At 38.7% G+C, this 18351-nt stretch overlaps 2 protein-coding genes across 3 annotated transcripts; one reads left to right on the top strand and one right to left on the bottom strand.

Moving 5' to 3' along the window:
* The first annotated feature begins 5651 nt into the window (after positions 1–5651).
* LOC107779012 (serine/threonine protein phosphatase 2A 59 kDa regulatory subunit B' zeta isoform) lies at positions 5652–11393 on the top strand. 2 transcript variants are annotated; one of them, XM_075223409.1, is made up of 3 exons: positions 5659–5900; positions 6286–7350; positions 10673–11393. In XM_075223409.1, the coding sequence occupies exons 2-3, from the start codon at positions 6373–6375 to the stop codon at positions 11060–11062; spliced, it is 1368 nt and encodes a 455-aa protein (XP_075079510.1). In that variant the 5' UTR covers positions 5659–5900; positions 6286–6372; the 3' UTR covers positions 11063–11393. The 2 variants fall into 2 exon arrangements, with proteins under 2 accessions (XP_016454839.2, XP_075079510.1); XM_016599353.2 differs by having other exon boundaries at positions 5652–7350.
* Positions 11394–12362: 969 nt separating this feature from the next.
* Positions 12363–12776, bottom strand: LOC107779001 (uncharacterized). Its single transcript, XM_016599342.2, has one exon. It carries the CDS (start codon positions 12774–12776, stop codon positions 12363–12365), a length of 414 nt encoding a protein of 137 aa, XP_016454828.2.
* Between the last annotated feature and the right edge of the window lie 5575 nt (positions 12777–18351).

Consider the following 18351-nt stretch of genomic DNA (forward strand, 5'->3'; position numbering starts at 1 on the left):
AGACCGATGTTATCGAGGGCCGAATTTATCGAAGCCATTCATATTTTGCTTTTGCCAAGGGTAGCCTGATTTAACTGGTTTTTCAATGTTTGAAGGCTTTTAACTTATAGTGGAAGTCGGACGTCTCCGAGCCGTAATATTTTGGTTGTAGCCTTTATATGACCGTAGTCTTTAGTATGGCCGTAGCCTTTGGGTATGTCACTTGGACTTGTTTCTCGATAACTTTCCAAACTTGTTCGAAAAGTTATCCCCGAGTATATTAGTCTTGACCTTTATTTCGAGGGGGTTTCTCTATGAGGTCCTATAAGTCCGAGTTTTCGATGACTCGGATATACTGACTATTGATGACAGTTTTCGAGTATTTGGGGATGCTTTTATCCTTTGGCTCTTGAGCCGCTTCCCATAGGATTATAAGTGTAGAGCTCGTATAATAGTAAACTTCTTTGAGACACGAAGTGTTTTTGATATTAACAGAATGCTAATTCAAATAATTGATACGTACGTACATGCTCCACTGTTAGGGCTCGACTATTCTATATGGCATAGTTCATCTGACCGTTTGGCCCATTATAATATTTTCTTATCGAGGCCCTCTTAGGTGTGAAGTATTTTCCTTGAAAATATAATCTCCGAGGGTGATGCCCCCCAGTATTTGAGGTTGATTGAAAAGAAACCTTGCATACTGTTGAGTTTTCCTTAGGCAGCACGCAGTTGTTGCCTCGTTAAAAACCTTGCCGGTAAAACCCATTTGGGACAAAAATCCGAGCTAAGGGAAAAAGAGTGCAACGTGTGCTTTAAAACCTAAGGCCTTCATGTAAAAAGGGGTGTCTTCGAGATCGAGCGCCTTTGAGAGATTCCATCGTACTGAGCTTGTAAGATCATTTACCAACACTCCGAGGGCTCGATACAGTCTATTCCTGCTATCCACGATCGTGATACCTTTGAAAGCCTCGACCTAGTCGGGGATGATTTTGATACCCCGATTTGACACCATGAAGTCGAGAAACTTACTCGAGCCAACTTCGAAGGCATACTTCTCTGGGTTAAGCTTCATGTTGCATTCCTTCGAAACATTGACTATTTCCCGCAAGTGAATTAAAAATGGTCCTCTGCGCACATGGACTTAACCAGTCATATCATTAATACAGGCTTTTATTATTTTACCTGTTTGTTCTTTGAACATCCTGTCAGCTGGGCATTGGTACATAGCTACTTGGGCTGAGGCCTCCCTTTTTGCTTCGCTGGTTTAAACATGGGATCTACGCTCATCCTATGTGTGGTGATTTCTGGCGGAATCCCTGTCATATCTAAATAGGACCAAGCAATGCGATCCATATTATTAATAAGAAACTAAATGAGTTTTTTCCTGAGCTTGGGAGTTAATCTCGTTCCCAGGTGTACCTTTCTCTTGAGTGGTTGACTTGGTAGCATCTGACTCCTTGGGAACAATGAAGGTTCTAGGAGGAAGGAAGTCCCCTTCTTAGCCTTCGGTTACTTGTTACTTCGCTTCCGTCGAGGCTTGGAGATATGATTGCTACTCAGTCGCCTGCTTACCTTTGAAGCTCGATTTCTCTGAGGCCAAGGGTTCTGGTATCGGCACCACTTCCTTGATTGCAAACATCTCTTTTGCAGCATGATGTTCTCCGTGAACTGTTTTCACTCCTTCCCCTATCGGGAATTTCATCATTTGGTAGAGAGTTGAAGGCACTGCCCTCATATTGTGTATTCATGGGCTCCCGAGGAGTGCGTTATAACTCATGTCACATTCAATGACATGGAACCTGGTGTCTTGTATGGTTCCGACTACGTTCACCGGCAAGATACTCTCCCCCTTTGTTGTTTCGCTTGCTATGTTGAAGCCATTCAAAACCCGGGATGCATGTACAATCTGATCTTGTAGGCCGAGTTGTTCCACGACCTTCGATCTGATTATGTTCGCTGAGCTACCTGGATCTACCTAAACACGTTTAACTCAAATTTTATTTAAAAGGATAGAAATTACCAGGGCGTCGTTGTGAGATTGGGATATGCCCTCCGCTTCTTCATTACAGAATGATAGGACGTCCTCGGGCACACAGCTCCGAGTCTGCTTCTCCCTTGTGATTGATACTTTGGTGCGTTTGAATATAGGTCGTTGCGGGATATCGATTCTGCCGATGATCATGTGGATGACATGTTGTGGTTCTTCTTGCTCGTTTTTCTTCGCGTCTCTCTCCCTGAAGTGACTCTTAGCCCGATCACTTAGAAATTCCTGAAGGTGGCCCTCATTGAATAATCAAGCCACTTCTTCCCTTAGTTTCCTGCAATCTTCCATTTTATGACCATGCATGCCATGATATTTGCACATCAAGTTCGGGTTCCTCTAATATGGATCGGTCTGTATTGGCCTGTGCCACTTGGTTTCTTTGATTCTCCCAATAGTTGAGACAATTCCCAGCACATCTACGCTGAAGTTATATTCTGTTAATTGAGGTGCGTTGACGGAGTCAGAATGCTTATCGAACCCGCTCTTACTCGTGAGTCCTCGAGAGCCCTGACCTCGATCATTTCTCCGATTGTTCCGAGGAGTTCGTCCTGAACCATGGTTCTTTCGATTGACATACGGTTGATATCTTTCCCTACTCGATCTCGACTCCCAGTTCGTATCCCTCGGGGGCCTGGCAACAAACCTGTTAGGATGGACTAAACCTGATGGGGCTCCTAATTGATCATCCTCAACCCTGATTTTTGACTGGTAACGGTTGTGCACATCTGACCACGTTACAGTTGGATACTCGATCAAGTTCTGCTTTAGTTGTCGGGAAGAAATCGAGCTTCACTTGTTCAAACCATACATACAGGCCTGTACTGCCCAGTTGTCGGAGACCGGTGGCAGTTTCATTCTTTCTATCTGAAACCTAGACATGAACTCCCTTAACATCTCGTCGCTCCTTTGTTTTTATTTTGAAGACATCCAATTTCCTTGTGGCTACCTTTATGGTCCGGCGTGGGCTTTAACGAAGGCATCTACTAATATAGCAAATGAATCGATAAAGTTAGGTGCTAAGTTGTGGTATCAATTCATAGCTCCCTTTGAGAGTGGTTCCCCAAATATTTTCAATAATACTGACTCGATTTCATCATAGTTCAAGTCATTTTCTTTGATCCCACAAGTGTATGAAGTAATATGTTCGTTAGGATGTGTTGTCCGTTATACTCGGGTATGTCGGGCATGCGAAACTTTTTGGGAATGGGCATCAGACCCGCACTCCGAGGGAATGGTTTTTGTATGAATATTTTAGCGTCTAAACCTTTCAAAACTGTAGGTGTCTCCGGTATCTGGACTACCCGAGAGTATAAGTTTCCACCTTCTTATCATTATCTTCAATTTTCTTTTCTCGGGACTCGTTCCTCTTAGTTAGCTCCTCAAACATTCTCATAATCATGGGGTCAGTCCCTGAACCACTTTCATTGGGCCTCTCTAGCGCTGGTTCAGCACGCCAATTGTTTACTGGTTAGGTAGTGTTTGGAGTTCTATTCTGGCTCTGAAGTTGAGCGATGGTGACTTGTTGAGATTGCAGCATCTCGAATATCATTTGGAGGTTGACTCCCCCTTCTTCCATTCCTTGTGTTCTTTGGCCACCGAACCATGCTTCCTTGCATGCATTCCCTACGGGGTCTGCGCCTGAATCTGCGTTTAGAGCGTTTTGCAAACTGATATCAATCGGCTCCATATTTGGCACTTTCTCAGGGTTTATGGGTGGTACACCAACCCCTATACGGATATTTTCTCCAAGACCTTCGTCGTTATGAATAGGTGCATTCTGTATGCTAGACATGTCTAAGCCTGAAAATCAAAAAATCTTGACAAGATAAAGTGTAAAGATAACATGTGTAACGAGAATCAGTAAAAAATTAATCACTATTATCTTTAGCCTCACGGTTGGCGCCAAACTGTTTATTTCGAAAATATGAGTGACAATTAAACTTGATTTGTGGTTTTAAAGATATGTGTTTCAGTTCAATACCAATTAATAATCAAGAAATGTGAAGTAGAAATGAAAGATAAAAGTGAATCAAACCAATGTTAGTTAGCAGTAGTGACCTCGAGATAGTGACCTCGAGATGGCTTAGGGTAGTAAGAACAACTAAGTAGGAAAATCAAAGTAAGAACAATCATGCTAAAGGACAATGCTGATGAATAGTAGGCAAAAAAGGTATAGGGTATATTCTTTGCTTAGTGAAAAGATGGTCTTACAAATGATTGAGGTCCCCCTTATATAATGGAGGAACCCTAAATAACGAATATTTCTATCTACAGTAGGGAATATTCTTGATACGGCTGTCTAACCGTCTAGTATAGAATTGTACAATCCTATTTCATGATTTGCGCCATGACTTTGGGGACGTGGCAGGAATCTAGCTCGTTCTGGTACAAATCTATAACGATACTATTTTGGGGTATAATACACCCGACCTCGGTATGCATCGTGTTTCACCTTCGAACTCGGGGCTGATCCCTCGAACTTGACCTTTTTGCGGACTCGGGCTTAGGGCGCGAGCTTTTACATCAGGGGCGTATGATTTTGACTGTATACAAAAATATTTATTAACTCGTCGATCCAAATGAAACCCTTTTAAAATATTTTTATTCAAATGGTTAAAAGATTTTTCATGTTTAGAAATTAAACTTATTATAAACTAAATGAACAAACGAAGAATAATTTCGAGTAGAACTAATTAATAACTTAGAGCCCGTTTGGCGATGAAATCTTTTTCACTTCTTTTCTGAAATCATTGTTTGTTCATAAAATTTTTAATTTTTACTTGAAAATGAATTTTGAATTTTTTCGAAAAATTTGAAAAACTTCAAAAAGCTATTTCTCAAAGTTTACTAAGATCACTCACAAAAATTCAAAAAACAACCCTAAATTGTATTCATGTCTAAATACAACTCTTATTTTCAAATACCATTTTCATTTTTCTTTTAAATTTTTTACAGTTCTAATGTCCAAATACCCACTTATACTGGCGAAATTAATTGGAATTTTTTCATACCTATACACTATTTGAAACTTTATTGCCCTTAATGTCCATGTTTAGTTAATTACCCGGTATAACCAAGTTTTGTTTACAAAATATATACAATCCACTTTAAAAGGCTCCCAAATTCATTATCTGTGCCTTCAATCAAGGGATTTAGTTATCTCTTTTCTTTTTAAGGGAGATAGTCCATCTTTGGATTGATTCTATCGCGTGTGGACTGATCTCACGACGGAATCTTGAATAGGGAGTGATTGTAGGAACGTGGGAGTAGGAGTAATTGTAAGAATTGATTAATTAACCTTAAATGTATATAATTGGTAATTTTGTATATAGGAGGCAATTAAAGTAAAACTTGAATTAGGAGGGTAATAAAGTTTCCAATATTGTATAGGTATATAAAAATTACAAATTAAATTTGCTCGAAGTAAATTCGAAACGAGTTCCGTATAAAAATCCACCCATTTGAAACCTTTAGTCAAACATAAATTGACTAGGCGTAAATAGGCAACCTCGGAGCACGAATAGCATGACATAATTTGTCTGTTTGTGGGCCCATCTTGTGAACATGTGGGTCCTTTGACTATTTGATTTTATCTTTCAGTCCCACTATTATGTATTATTGCACTATTCCTTTTTCTCGCCATATTTTCCCTCTTTCTTAAAAAAAATCTAGCTCATATTTCCCCTTATCACTCTCCATAGTTCAAATTCTAGGGTTTTTCCAAATTCAAATTCCGGTCTGTTTTTATTCAATTCGTCGATCGTCAACTCCGCCCGCGGCAAATATAGCGGCAAAAATGTGTTGTCAATTTCCGGCATGGGAATTGGAGCCATTTCGATAGTTGATTTGAATTTCTTCAGTAACTCTTCAAAAGGTATGACTTAAGCCTGTGGTCTGTTTCAATATATAGCAAATTACTTTTGTGCCCTTCCATGGCCTTACTATGGGATGGACGTGTTCCGATTTGAATCCAGAGAGTTGCAATTTTTGTGGCGTTTATATGCACATTTTGTGTAGTTCTAGTGTTGGTAGTGTTTTGTTTTTTGCTTGGGGTTTTTGTGGACATGTTTAAGCAGATTTTGGGGAAGCTTCCTCGGAAGCCGTCAAAATCATCATCATCTAACAGTGACTCGAATCACAGTGAAGTTTCAGCATTCTCATCAGTTAACTCAAATTCGAGCTCTAATAGTAGTAATAACTCAAAGGGGTTGGGAAATATGGGGAAAATGTCTAACTCAACAAGTTCCGGTGTGTCTCAGCTTACTAGCAATGGGAATCATGTCCCAGTGAAGCCGAATCAAGGGAAAAAACCTTTTCGGGTTAATGAACTGGCTGGAACCTCTGTTATGAACTCCATGTTATCCTCCTATGAGGTTCTTCCAAGTTTTCGAGATGTCCCAAGTTCAGAAAAGCAAAATCTTTTGATTAAGAAGTTGCAAATGTGTTGTGTACTGTTTGATTTTGGCGACCCTACGAAGAATCTGAAGGAGAAGGATGTCAAGAGGCAGACATTGCTTGAACTAGTTGATTATATTTCATCTGTGAATTTCAAGTTTAATGAAGTTACGATGCAAGAAATAACGAAAATGGTTGCTGCCAATTTGTTTAGGACATTTCCCTCGCCGAATCATGACAATGGGCTACTGGATATGTTTGATCCTGAAGAGGATGAGCCCACTATGGAACCCTCGTGGCCTCACCTTCAGGTTGTTTATGAGTTTCTTCTGCGATTTGTGGCTTCATCAGAGACGGATGCTAAGCTTGCAAAAAGATACATTGACCACTCTTTTGTCTTGAAATTGCTTGAACTGTTTGATTCGGAGGACCAACGAGAGCGGGAATACTTGAAGACAATTCTTCATCGCGTATATGGGAAGTTCATGGTGCACAGGCCATTTATCAGGAAAGCCATAAATAACATATTTTACCGATTTATCTTTGAGACTGAGAAGCACAATGGAATAGCAGAACTATTGGAGATCTTGGGTAGTATAATTAATGGGTTTGCTCTGCCTTTAAAGGAAGAGCACAAGCTTTTTCTTGTCCGTGCATTGATTCCCCTTCACAAACCTAAATGTGTAGCCATGTATCACCAACAACTCATGTATTGCATCACACAATTTGTGGAGAAAGACTGCAAGTTGGCAGACACTGTGATCAGAGGACTTTTGAAGTACTGGCCAGTAACCAATAGTGGCAAGGAGGTCATGTTTCTTGGTGAGTTGGAGGAAGTTCTGGAAGCTACCCAAGTTGCAGAGTTTCAACGGTGTGTGGTCCCTTTGTTCCGTCAGATTGGTCGTTGTCTCAATAGTTCGCATTTTCAGGTATCATATCCTGGTCCTTTTTATTTCATCTTTTGTTAGCTCGAAATTCTCAGTTTATGTTGGGGTTGGTCCCTGTTTCTACCTCAATCTTCTTGGCAATTCAAGCTAAAAAATCTTTATGGTTCGATGCTTCGTTAGATGAGGGGGCCTATTGTGGGTTTCCCGCACTTTGAGAATTCTCAAGGTCGAGTGTGGGTTTATTAAATATTTGGAGGAGAATAATGACTGATCTCTTCAGTTTTAGTTTGAATTAGCTGAACTAATGACAAATTTGCTGCTGGATTGAGATTGGCTTTTTCAGTATGTTTGTCTTGGAGAGATGACAAATTGCGGGATGAACGCTACATATCTTCAGTATCTGCATGGAGGAAAGTATAATTTCAGTGTAGCTTAATTTGAAAGATAATAAAGAAGAAATACCACAAATGTGGGTTTTTGAATGATAATAAAGAAGAAATGACGAGGTATTCCATTTGGCGAACTTGTCATGTCTGAATGATTATGAAACACTAAAATTGATATAATGGTATATGCTTATTATTGCTCATGTTATTCTGTTTTTTGTTTTCTCTGTTTTTGTCTTTAAAAGGTTTTGTTATTACTTTCTTTTGACAGGCTGATGATGCACAAAGCGTCACCATTCTTTTTAGTTAGTATCGTTTTTTTGCTTTGATTGGAAGACCTATTCAACGTTCAATTTGACCAGTCCATAGGTTTAGGAACCTCGTGCTGTTGGTTTTTTGAAGAGCATATCTGCTCCAGGTTCTAGGATTGGCTTACAACTTACAAGTGATATATCATCAAATCATCAATCATATGAACGGAGAAGGGCAAAAAGATCAAAAAACATTCAGTTTAAATAGATAGATACACAACTGTGAGTAGTATTAAACAATTAATCTAAGTTTTAATATTAGTTAGAGTTGCAAATCCACCTGAATAGCAGATATAGCTCATACCAAATTAGCAAATAGGAAACAAAGAATAACCAGTCTACCTAGCAAGCGTTGTTTACTGAAAAGTACATTAAAGATATTTGTGATTGCCGAAGTATTGAGGAAATGATCAGACTCGGTTCAAGCTGTCGCAGCTCGCCTCAGCAGCTTGTCATATTTTAGGCACCTTATATGACACACAGACACAGACATGCAGGTAAACACACACACACACATAAATATTATTCACAAGCTATTTGTGATGCTAAAGCTTCACTTAAAGTTACTTTTTCCCAATAGAGGTCAGGTCTATCCAATAACCTTGACATGTTATATGTTGATGGATGGTTTCCGTAGACATTATTTACATGCTCTTAGTTTTCCAGCAATAGGCAAAAAAGATTGATCAAGGATGACTCACGGTTAAGGTCACTCATTTTGAAGCAGAATTTAAGTATTAATTGTCCTTCACATTCCCTGGTTGTGGTATCAAGTAGATAAGGCAAAATTCCTTTGTTGAGTTTCAGCTTGTATTTATTTTGACTGGTTAGCACCAATGAATTCGATTAAACTCTTGTGGATTGTTTCTGCTCACAAGATTTTCGCACATGTTGGAAAGCTGTGCAACTTTGAGGTAGAAGTTAGAACAATTTACTACTACTGTTCTATAATTGTTGCTACACTATGATTGCTACCAGTATGTGTAGAGTATTGTTATGATTGGCAATGTTTATTTTGGCATATCAGAAAAGAGGTTTAATTTGTTATGGAGTAAAATAGAAAGCAGGTTCCTAAATGAGATGGAAGGTGTATAGCCTTTTGTAAATCAAAGAGGAAGTGAAGGAGATACTTGCATGATAACCTCAAACATTGTCAATTCATCATAAGCATAACAAAAGCTAGTGCAGGAAGTGTAAAAGTATTGCTTTTCATGAGTGGATGAGTAAAATCTATGGGGAAAAGGGACAGTAAGTAGTATTTGGTGTTTTCTCTTCTATTCCTGCAAAACTATATCTTTTAGTGATTTATGAGTTCTGTAGAGCAACAACACTTGGTCAGAGTGCTACTCTTCTTTGTGATTTATGTGTTTAGCGACAACACATGATCAGAGTGCTATCTCCTTTGTGATTTATGTTATTTCTCCTTGGCTGAGTTTCCTCAGCGCTTTTCTGATATTCTCTAGGATCTAAGCTTGATGGAGCGTCTAACTAAGTGGATAATTGTTCCACCTATAAATGAGAAGGCAAGACTTTTATGTTGTTAGTTAACTTGAAAACATAAATGATCTCAAAGAAAAAAGAAGTAAATGATAAATGCCATTTCTAGCCAGAATGTGGAATTCCTTGAGTGAGAAAGCTGAAAAAAGATTCTAAGACATGGTTGGAACATGCTTTCCTTGTGAATAGGCACCCATTCCCTTTCCTAAAAAACTATTTCATGGACCAAATAAAGCATTCAGGATATTCAGGATCCGTACCGCCAAATCCAACTAGCTATCGATTGAGGCTTAGTTGTTGTATACTGTTTTACAATGTTTTTGTGGTGGACAATTGTTTTCTTGACTTTCACGTAATTTTTTTGGGGTTGGGGTTTTTTTTTTTGGGGGGGGGGGGGGGGAATTAATCCTTGAAACACTTTAACGTTGAGATGCAGAGCTGGGATGTAACCTCTCGCCCTTTGGCCCTTATGTGGGTTATATGGACATAAAGAAATAGTTGAGCTCTTTGGCATGCCTTTTGCTTCTAGTTAGTTTTTGGGGCATCCATGAGGTCCAATTAGGAATGATTTTGGTGCAATTTTCTGGACAAGGTTATCTACTTTTCGTTTACCCTGTATGCCTTGGATTCCCCCCACTACATCAATAAAATTATTACCTTATAAAAAGCCACTTTGAATGGAAGATTTAACTTAGATAGCTTGGCTTGGGCATTGCTGCCTTCCCTGACTTTTTCCAGTAATCAATCTAAAGAATCTTTTAAATTGTTAGTCAAATGCTTTTGCCTCTGTTTCTTTCATATTTTGCTCATGGATCATTTCTCTTGTTCTGCTAAGGTGTCCTAATTCTTTAACACTACCATTTATCAATTTTCCTTATTGGTTCTGTATTATGATTCTAGGTCACTTTTGAATTGGATTGTGTCATAAACGGCTAGAACCTAGAGGATAATTTCAAGCTGCATGTGTTCTTTGTTAATAAGAATAATAAAGCAACCTAATCTTGTTGGAGAAACGTCAAAATACACATTGCCTATTCTTATTTGCAAGAAACCTCAAAATACACCCTGGCAATATTTCCTGTTGGAAACGATTGTCAAGTTGTTACTTCTAGAATCATCATCTGCATAAGTCTATTCTGCTGAATGTCTCCATTTCACATTGATTGGCAGGTAGCTGAACGTGCTCTATTCCTGTGGAATAATGATCACATTAGAAACCTAATAATTCAGAATCGTGAAGTGATTTTACCCATAATTTTCCCCCCTTTGGAGAAAAACACCAATGGTCACTGGAACCAAGCTGTTCAAAGTCTGACATCAAATGTAAGGAAGATCTTTTCAGATGCTGATCAAGCACTTTTTGATGAGTGTTTAGAGAAATTCCAAGAAGCTGAGATAAAAAACAAGGAGATGCAGGAGAGACGGGAATTGACCTGGAAACGTTTAGAAGATGTAGCAGCTTCCAACTTTGTGAGTAATGAAGCTGTGCTCGTCTCTAGATATGCTTCTTCTGTCGTCATTGCTACCAGCAACAATTCACGGACAAATATGGGTAGTTGAAGAAAGCTTGCTTGCTAATCTAGAATTTACTATTTTCAATTAGTTGATGAACCGTAGATGTGGGCCCAAGAATTGTATTTTGTTACTTGGTCCCACATCCATGGTAATGAGCTTAGCCGCCAGAGAATGAAGGTCAAAATGGGTTTCGTGGATACCAAGTTTCTCTTATTTTTCTCTTAATTTCTGATTTCTTTTGGGGGCTGAGGAGCTGGTGTGCTCGGCTCATTGCTTTTGGTCCCATCTGCACGGGGTGTTTGTACTATAGACTTAAGGTGCTGATAGTAATATTTATTTGGTTATATTTTTTGAAAGAAGGAATATTTATTTGGTATATGATGCTCAATTTTGAATTTCAGCAATAGCATCTTGAGCACTACCGGAGTACTGTAAATTGCAACCCTTTTGAGGGACTGTCCCTGTTACAGGTGCTATTACATGATGAACTCCAGTGACTCCACAAAGGTTTCTTACATGTAATGAGTCCATGAACTCCACAAAGGTTTTTACATCATTTAGAAAAAGAATTAACACCAGCAAGTGTAGTCAAACAAGCATTCTTAAATATGTATGTCTTCTGGTGAGGCAGATTGTCCCTCCATATTGTCTAAACACTCATGGGGGAATTATATTCCAAGTTTCTCCGTATGCTTGTACCTACTAAAGCAGTTCAATATGCCGAGTTTATGATATTTCCCTTTGTGGCTTGTTAAGTTAAAGAGCTTTATTATTTTTGTTCTACTGTTAAGAAAAAAGATCACAAGTCCTTTTTTTTGTAGTGCTTTATCTTTTCTGTCCACAAGGCAGAACAAATACAGCTTAAAGGTCCAAGCTTATGCAGAATGCACTTATATGAAAAACAATCTCAAAGTAACGGATTATAATGTTGGTATTATTATTGGCGTCTGGTGCCATATACATTCTGATCAAACCTCCCAATAGAACACTGATGATGAAGTAACAGCTTGCAGTATATCATGTCTCAGATGTCTCCCAGCTGGGGAAAAAGACTTTTTATCACCCTGAGCAGTCCATTATAACACGGGCAAAACAATCTCAGATGGATTAGAAAGTTGATCACAGTGCAACACATTATTTCTAGGGCCAAGGAGAAGTTAAGGTTTACTAAATTGAATGCTATCTGGCCACTAACACATATAGACAGACCATGTTCTGCCATTTGTATTACAAAAACAGCAACCTGAATATGCTAATGAAACAAATAAACTTATAATAAGTAAACTACACCACAAAAACCGGGAAATTTAAATCTTTATGAGCCTAGTTGCAGGAAATAAATTCACTAGCTATCTCCATATGCTCGAAAGCTATATCGCTCTTGGTAGAAGTCATTGAAGTAGAGATCAGCTTCAAACCATTTAGGATACCGAACAAGGTCTCCCGCGACAAACTGCATAAATCTTTGGCTTCCTTCAGGTACCACCCTTACCTCACCTTCTTCAATGTAAACCAGCTGATCCACATGCCAATCCCAAGGTAACTTACATTTGCCAGTTTTCCACATTGACCATCGTGGAACTCCAAGCTCCATTAGTCGATCTTTTGTTACATTTCTCTCTACTCTCACATTATACAACTCCTCCAGTGGTTTCTCTGTCCTCATTGCCCTGACTCCCCGATATCTCCTTGAGGATGCAGAAAAATTTGTTCGTTCTAGGCTGCTAGTGTTGGTGGATAAGTTGCTTAAAGCAGGCATTGTTATGAGACTCGCCATATGATGCACTCTATTTGTATTGCTATTACAAGAAAAATGAGCCAGTCTCAGCTGCACAATGTTAGCAGAAGTTAGTCACATAGTCCAAAGCAAGTATATCAAAATACACGCAACTACTGCTTGTGTCTTCCAACATAATGTCCGAGAGAAATACAAGAATCTCAAATTACTTGTACAAATCCCACAAGCATAATTTACATGATTTATGGATTATGATGCATCACTTATAGATAGTCCTGATGTAGGAATCTCAATCAAATGAACTACCATAGCCCTAATTTGCTCTTCTTTAAAGCTTCTTCATTTGTGTTTAAAGTATAACCAACCAATCAAATATCATATGTCTGGAGCATTTTATAGCAGGTTCTGCATTTCATCTCGAATCTTCTAGTCAAATTGTACTTATCACAACAAACAAATGTATATGTATATGGAAGTACATTACTGCTTTGGCCAACTGCTTCTGAGTTCATAAAAGTAAGTCGCCTTGACCTGATAAAATCAAAAGAAAGCCTTTTTTCTTGGGGAGAAACTGGCCCCTATCTCGTACTTTCCAAAGAAATATGTGAAAATTTCAAGCCTATTCAAGACCAGGTTTGCTCAGTAGCAACAAGATGGTATCAACCTGACCTATTAGGGGCTTAGAATGATAGTTTCATCCTTGCTTAGTGCATAGATTAAAGCAAATGCAAAACTTCAGGTTTGCACCAGCAGTTGATTCAGTTATGTTCTAGCCTATATGAATTATTTTCCAAAATCCTTTTTTTTGGTTTCCCACCCGGTGTCCGGTACCCACATTGGAGCCCGACTATATTCGGATTCGCATTCGCGCTGCGTAGGGCCCCATTCGGGGGAAGCACTCACTACCAAGGATTTTTCCATACCCAGGGCTCGAACCCGAGACCTTTGGTTAAGGGAAGAGCAGTCCCATCCACTTCCGGCAAAATAATTACTCCCCCTTCATATTTGAAATACAGTTTCCTCATTTTGAGAGGTTCCTACAATATTTACACCATTTATTAATTATATGATTCTATAGAACCTTCGCATCCAAAAATTTTTATTTACTCAAATTTCAAATTTTGATGTCAATTTTCTCTACTAAACTAACATTTCAACCTTCACTACCACAAATATAACAGACAATCAGATTAACATCCAAACTCTATAGTCCATTAAAACACCTTGATATAAAATGGAGTTGAGGGAGTACCAAATTCTAAAAGAGAGACTCTGTTCAAACAAAAAGGAGTAAAAATGAAAAAGGAAAAAAAAGGGCTCCCATCTATACATGTTATGAACAAAAACGAAATAAAATGAGAAATATTTTGCAACCAAAACGCAAAAGGAGGTTTAATAAAAAAATAAGCTTACCCTTTTCGTAAACCTAGATGAAGCTGGGGCTGGTAGATTTGTTCTAAAACCCTTGAGAGTGGAGTGTTGAGGAATAGAGAGGGTTTATCACAACTGTCGCTTTATCTTATCCAACCTATGAAAAAAAGAAAAAGAAAAAAAGAAGAGCATTTGTTGTGAACTCAGTGAGTAACTCGATGGAGGTCATATTTGGCAATTTCGAAAATTATGTGTGGGACCCATTTTGAGCATAAGCAGGTTCTCGTGTGTGAAAGTGCAGCGTGAGAAAATTAGTTATTTCTCATCTTTATTCTTCTCCTTTACTTCTCATTCTCATCCCCATTGATGTATCAGTCTAATTCTCATCCCCTTTCTTCTTAGATTTCTGCTTTTTTATCCTTACTCTCGTCAGCATATGCGTTGTAATCACAATTAGTGTTGAGCTAATACAATCAGTTGGTTTGGAGTATCATCTGGGTTGTTACATTGGTGCTTTCATCCAGAGGTCTCTAATGGAGGACCAAAAGTTACTCAAGGCTTTCGTTGATGACTCAATTTGTGATTCACTACAAGAAATGAAGGATTCGCTTTCTAAGGATTTCGCTGATATTCGTTCGATGTTAATAGAGTTGGTGGGGGAAAAGGCTATGACGTCCATTCCACCCCAAGGTCCAGTGGAATTAGGGCGGTTCCGCGGAGGAAATCCGGAGTCTTGGATTTTACAGGCGGAGAAGTATTTTGAGTTTTACTCCATCGCTGACGATGTTAAGCTCGCTTTAGCATCACCTTACTTGGATGGCGAAGCTTTAGCTTGGTTCCAGTGGCTTTATCGGAACAAGCAATTGGTCGGCTGGAAGCATTTTACGGAGAAATTGAAGCTGCATTATCACAAATGGATCCCCCCTGCTCCGATAGGGTGTTCGGCTGAGCTCCAATTTTGTTCTTATTGTGATGAAACGTTAGAACTACCAAGGACCCAGGGAAGTCCTCTTACTGCTATGAGTCCTGTTTCCAACTTCTTTGAGTTTCAATCCACATTTAAACATAGAAACTAAGGGGCCAAACATATGTTCGATGAAATGTCTACTAGAGTCTTTTCCAAAGCAGTGGAGGAAAATTATCCTGTTACAGCAGTGACCCAAAACACAAATGCAAACACATATGTCTCTCACTTTGCAGTTGATTTGGATGATAATCACTCACCTACGGTGTTCGACAAAATGTTACATAGCGGTTGTGCCAAAGAATTCGCAGAGGTGCAACCATATGCTCCAATCAACACCGATGAAAAAGCTATGGGTCCTGAAAGCAACAAAGTCCAACTATTTGATGAAAGTCCTCAAAAAGATAGGCCAGATAGGTGTATGACTAAACTTTCTCTTGATTGTGGCGCTAGTACATGACAAATTGAATTTAAGACACTTGAACACACATATGTTGCTGAATTTTTCATGGAACCTGAGACTTTCGCTGAACTATGCCCCGATAAATATTTTATGGAGAATGTGTATGGCATTCCAGCAAATGAAATTCTTCCAGATGAAATGACGCATGAGGATGAGCATGGAAAATCTAATGTGGAATTCAATTATCACCATAAACTGAGCCGGTTTCCATTTGATCTTGGTTTTGATTTTCTTGATATCACCATGCCCGTAACTGCAACGGTTCTTTATGCATGGGATCCAGGAATTAGTCCCGAGTTCATGGCTCTAACAGATTCGATAAAAAACATGAAGGCACATGTACTTTTTGAAGAAGTTAGGAAAGGGAGTTGTTTATTTGCAAAGTTGTATGATTGGCAGCCTGTGGGTGGAGTTGAAACGGGTGTTGAATGCAGTAGTAATTTTCGAAATTCTTGTACATCATACAAGCTACTGGGTGAGTCTATAGCACATTTATTTCTATATTCCTTTGATGGTGCTCTGATTCACCTTGAGTAGCAGTACATGCTTACTCAGTTGAGGTATTTTAGGAGTGGTTTGATGTGGTGTCACTGTGAGATTGCGTATCTAGTTGCTGTGATGCATTGGCTACTAATGGAGCTCATTCATTATGAAGAAGACATCACTCGCTACAGCCTCGTATACGAGATTTTAATGATGATTTCTTGCGGGGTTGGAGTTCCTACTTCTACAATTCTAAAGTTGTATCAACCTAGTAAGGTCTTGGCTATGTTGGCTAATAAAGAAGGATGGAAGAGCAAAGTGCAAGCAAATTTCTTAAAGCTTGATAAAAGGACTGCATTATTTCAACTTAATGGAAGAGTCGAAGCTCAAACATGACAATGCACAATATGTCATCATTGTAGATATGCTTGGTCGATCAAGTCAATTAGTTCATGCTGGAAACTATATATATGACGTTGTAGAATTCATGGATATGGACTTACTGGATGTTGGGCTTAACATGAAGCCATTTAGAGGGCTTGCCAAGCTGGGGTTCCAAACCATCATATATTTTTTGCAACATTATTCATCTTCCATAGTAGATTTGGTTGTTTATCTCAAGTTTGCTAATCTTCTCTTTGATCCTGGTATACATAATATAGTTATAACATATGCTATCAACGGGAATATGTTTGCAAATAGTGTTATTTTTTCTACTTATGATCCAATAGCTGCACTATGGTATGATTGGGTTTATAGTGAGGGGAAGTCCGCATCATGTGTTGTTTTTATTCTTGCAATATGTGAGGACGCATGACTATTTGGGCAAGTTAGTGCGAGCCGACGCTTCGACCTTTACCCCTATGATCCAGGAATTCAGGTTCTACTAGCTAACGCCTACGATCCGGTATGTAGGAAGGGGGTTGTTGCCAATGTTGTGCTTGGTGGTGGTTGTACATATTATTCTGTGGAGCTGCTACCTCGACCCAAATTACTAAATGCAGCTGCTGCGGATATTGTTGAGTAAGATGCTGGTTGGATGACATCAGATCATCGTTACATGGACAAAAGGGTGCAACATTCCTTCAATCATTTTATCCCTAGTGTTAGATGGCGAGATCTATTTTCCATGGCTATAATCTCAATGAGGAAGTTAAAATTCCGTGGAATGCCTTGCCCAATGTTAACACTAGGGATAGGAAATGGAATTGTTAACTTTGAGATTAGACTAATTTGTGTTGCTCTTTCATGTGCATTTATTTGCACTGATGCAGGAGTGATAAGCCAATACGTTAAGCTTGTTGTGATGCTCTTTTGGGTACCTTAAGGTATGACATAATGTATAAGGTTGAGGATCCCTTTGATTGGACGAAGTTGATTTCACTTCAAGACGATAACCTTGGTACTAATTCACTGATATCTGGATGGCTTTCCTTGATGACAGATGGTTATTCCCATTACCATATTATTATGTCTTATACCAAATGCAAAGAAGTTGCTTTGAATTGTTTGTTTGCTGTTGATAGTGTCAAGTGGATATTGCTGCAATTTTTAGTTTACTCAAACCTTGCGGACAAGGTTCTTTTTGAGGCTGGCTGTATTATTGTGAACTCAGTGAGTAACTCGATGGAGGACATATTTGGCAATTTGGAAAATTATGTGTGAGACCCATTTTGAGCATAAGCAGGTTCTCAGTGTGTGAAAGTGCAGCGTGAGAAAATTAGTTATAAATACAGTAGAAGGCGTAGTCCATTTTATGCTAAAGTTGTCTAGTGTTAAGCTCTGTTTTCTCATCTTTGTCCTTCTCCTTTACTTCTCATCCCCATTGATGTATCGGTCTAATTATCATCCCCTTTCTTCTTAGATTTCTGCTTTCCTATCCTTACTCTCGTCAGCATATGCGTTGTAATCACAATTAGTGTTGAGCTAATACAATCAGTTGGTTTGGAGTATCATCTTGGTTGTTTGAAATGGTAGAGTTACCTGCCGATGAGCTAAGGCTTGTAGCGTGTTTGACCAATTTTCTAAAACCAGAGCAATTAGTATTTGTCAAGCTTTTAAAAAGTATTTTTAAGTGTTTTTTTCAAAAATGTATTTCAAAAAAGTACTTTTGGGGAAAAGTTATTATTTTTCTAATTCTCAAAAACTCTTTCTGCTTCTACTCAAAAATATATATTTTTTGCCTTCTAAAAGCTTGGTCAAACACTTAACTTTTAAAAACAATACTTTTAACCCGAGAAAATATTTTTGGCCAAAAGTAAGCTTGACTAAACAAGCTATTAGTTTGGAGAACGTCAGACAGTAGTATTTGACCA

Source organism: Nicotiana tabacum, chromosome 10 (genome assembly GCF_000715075.1).
Source record: "Nicotiana tabacum cultivar K326 chromosome 10, ASM71507v2, whole genome shotgun sequence".
Classification (NCBI taxonomy): domain Eukaryota; kingdom Viridiplantae; phylum Streptophyta; class Magnoliopsida; order Solanales; family Solanaceae; genus Nicotiana; species Nicotiana tabacum.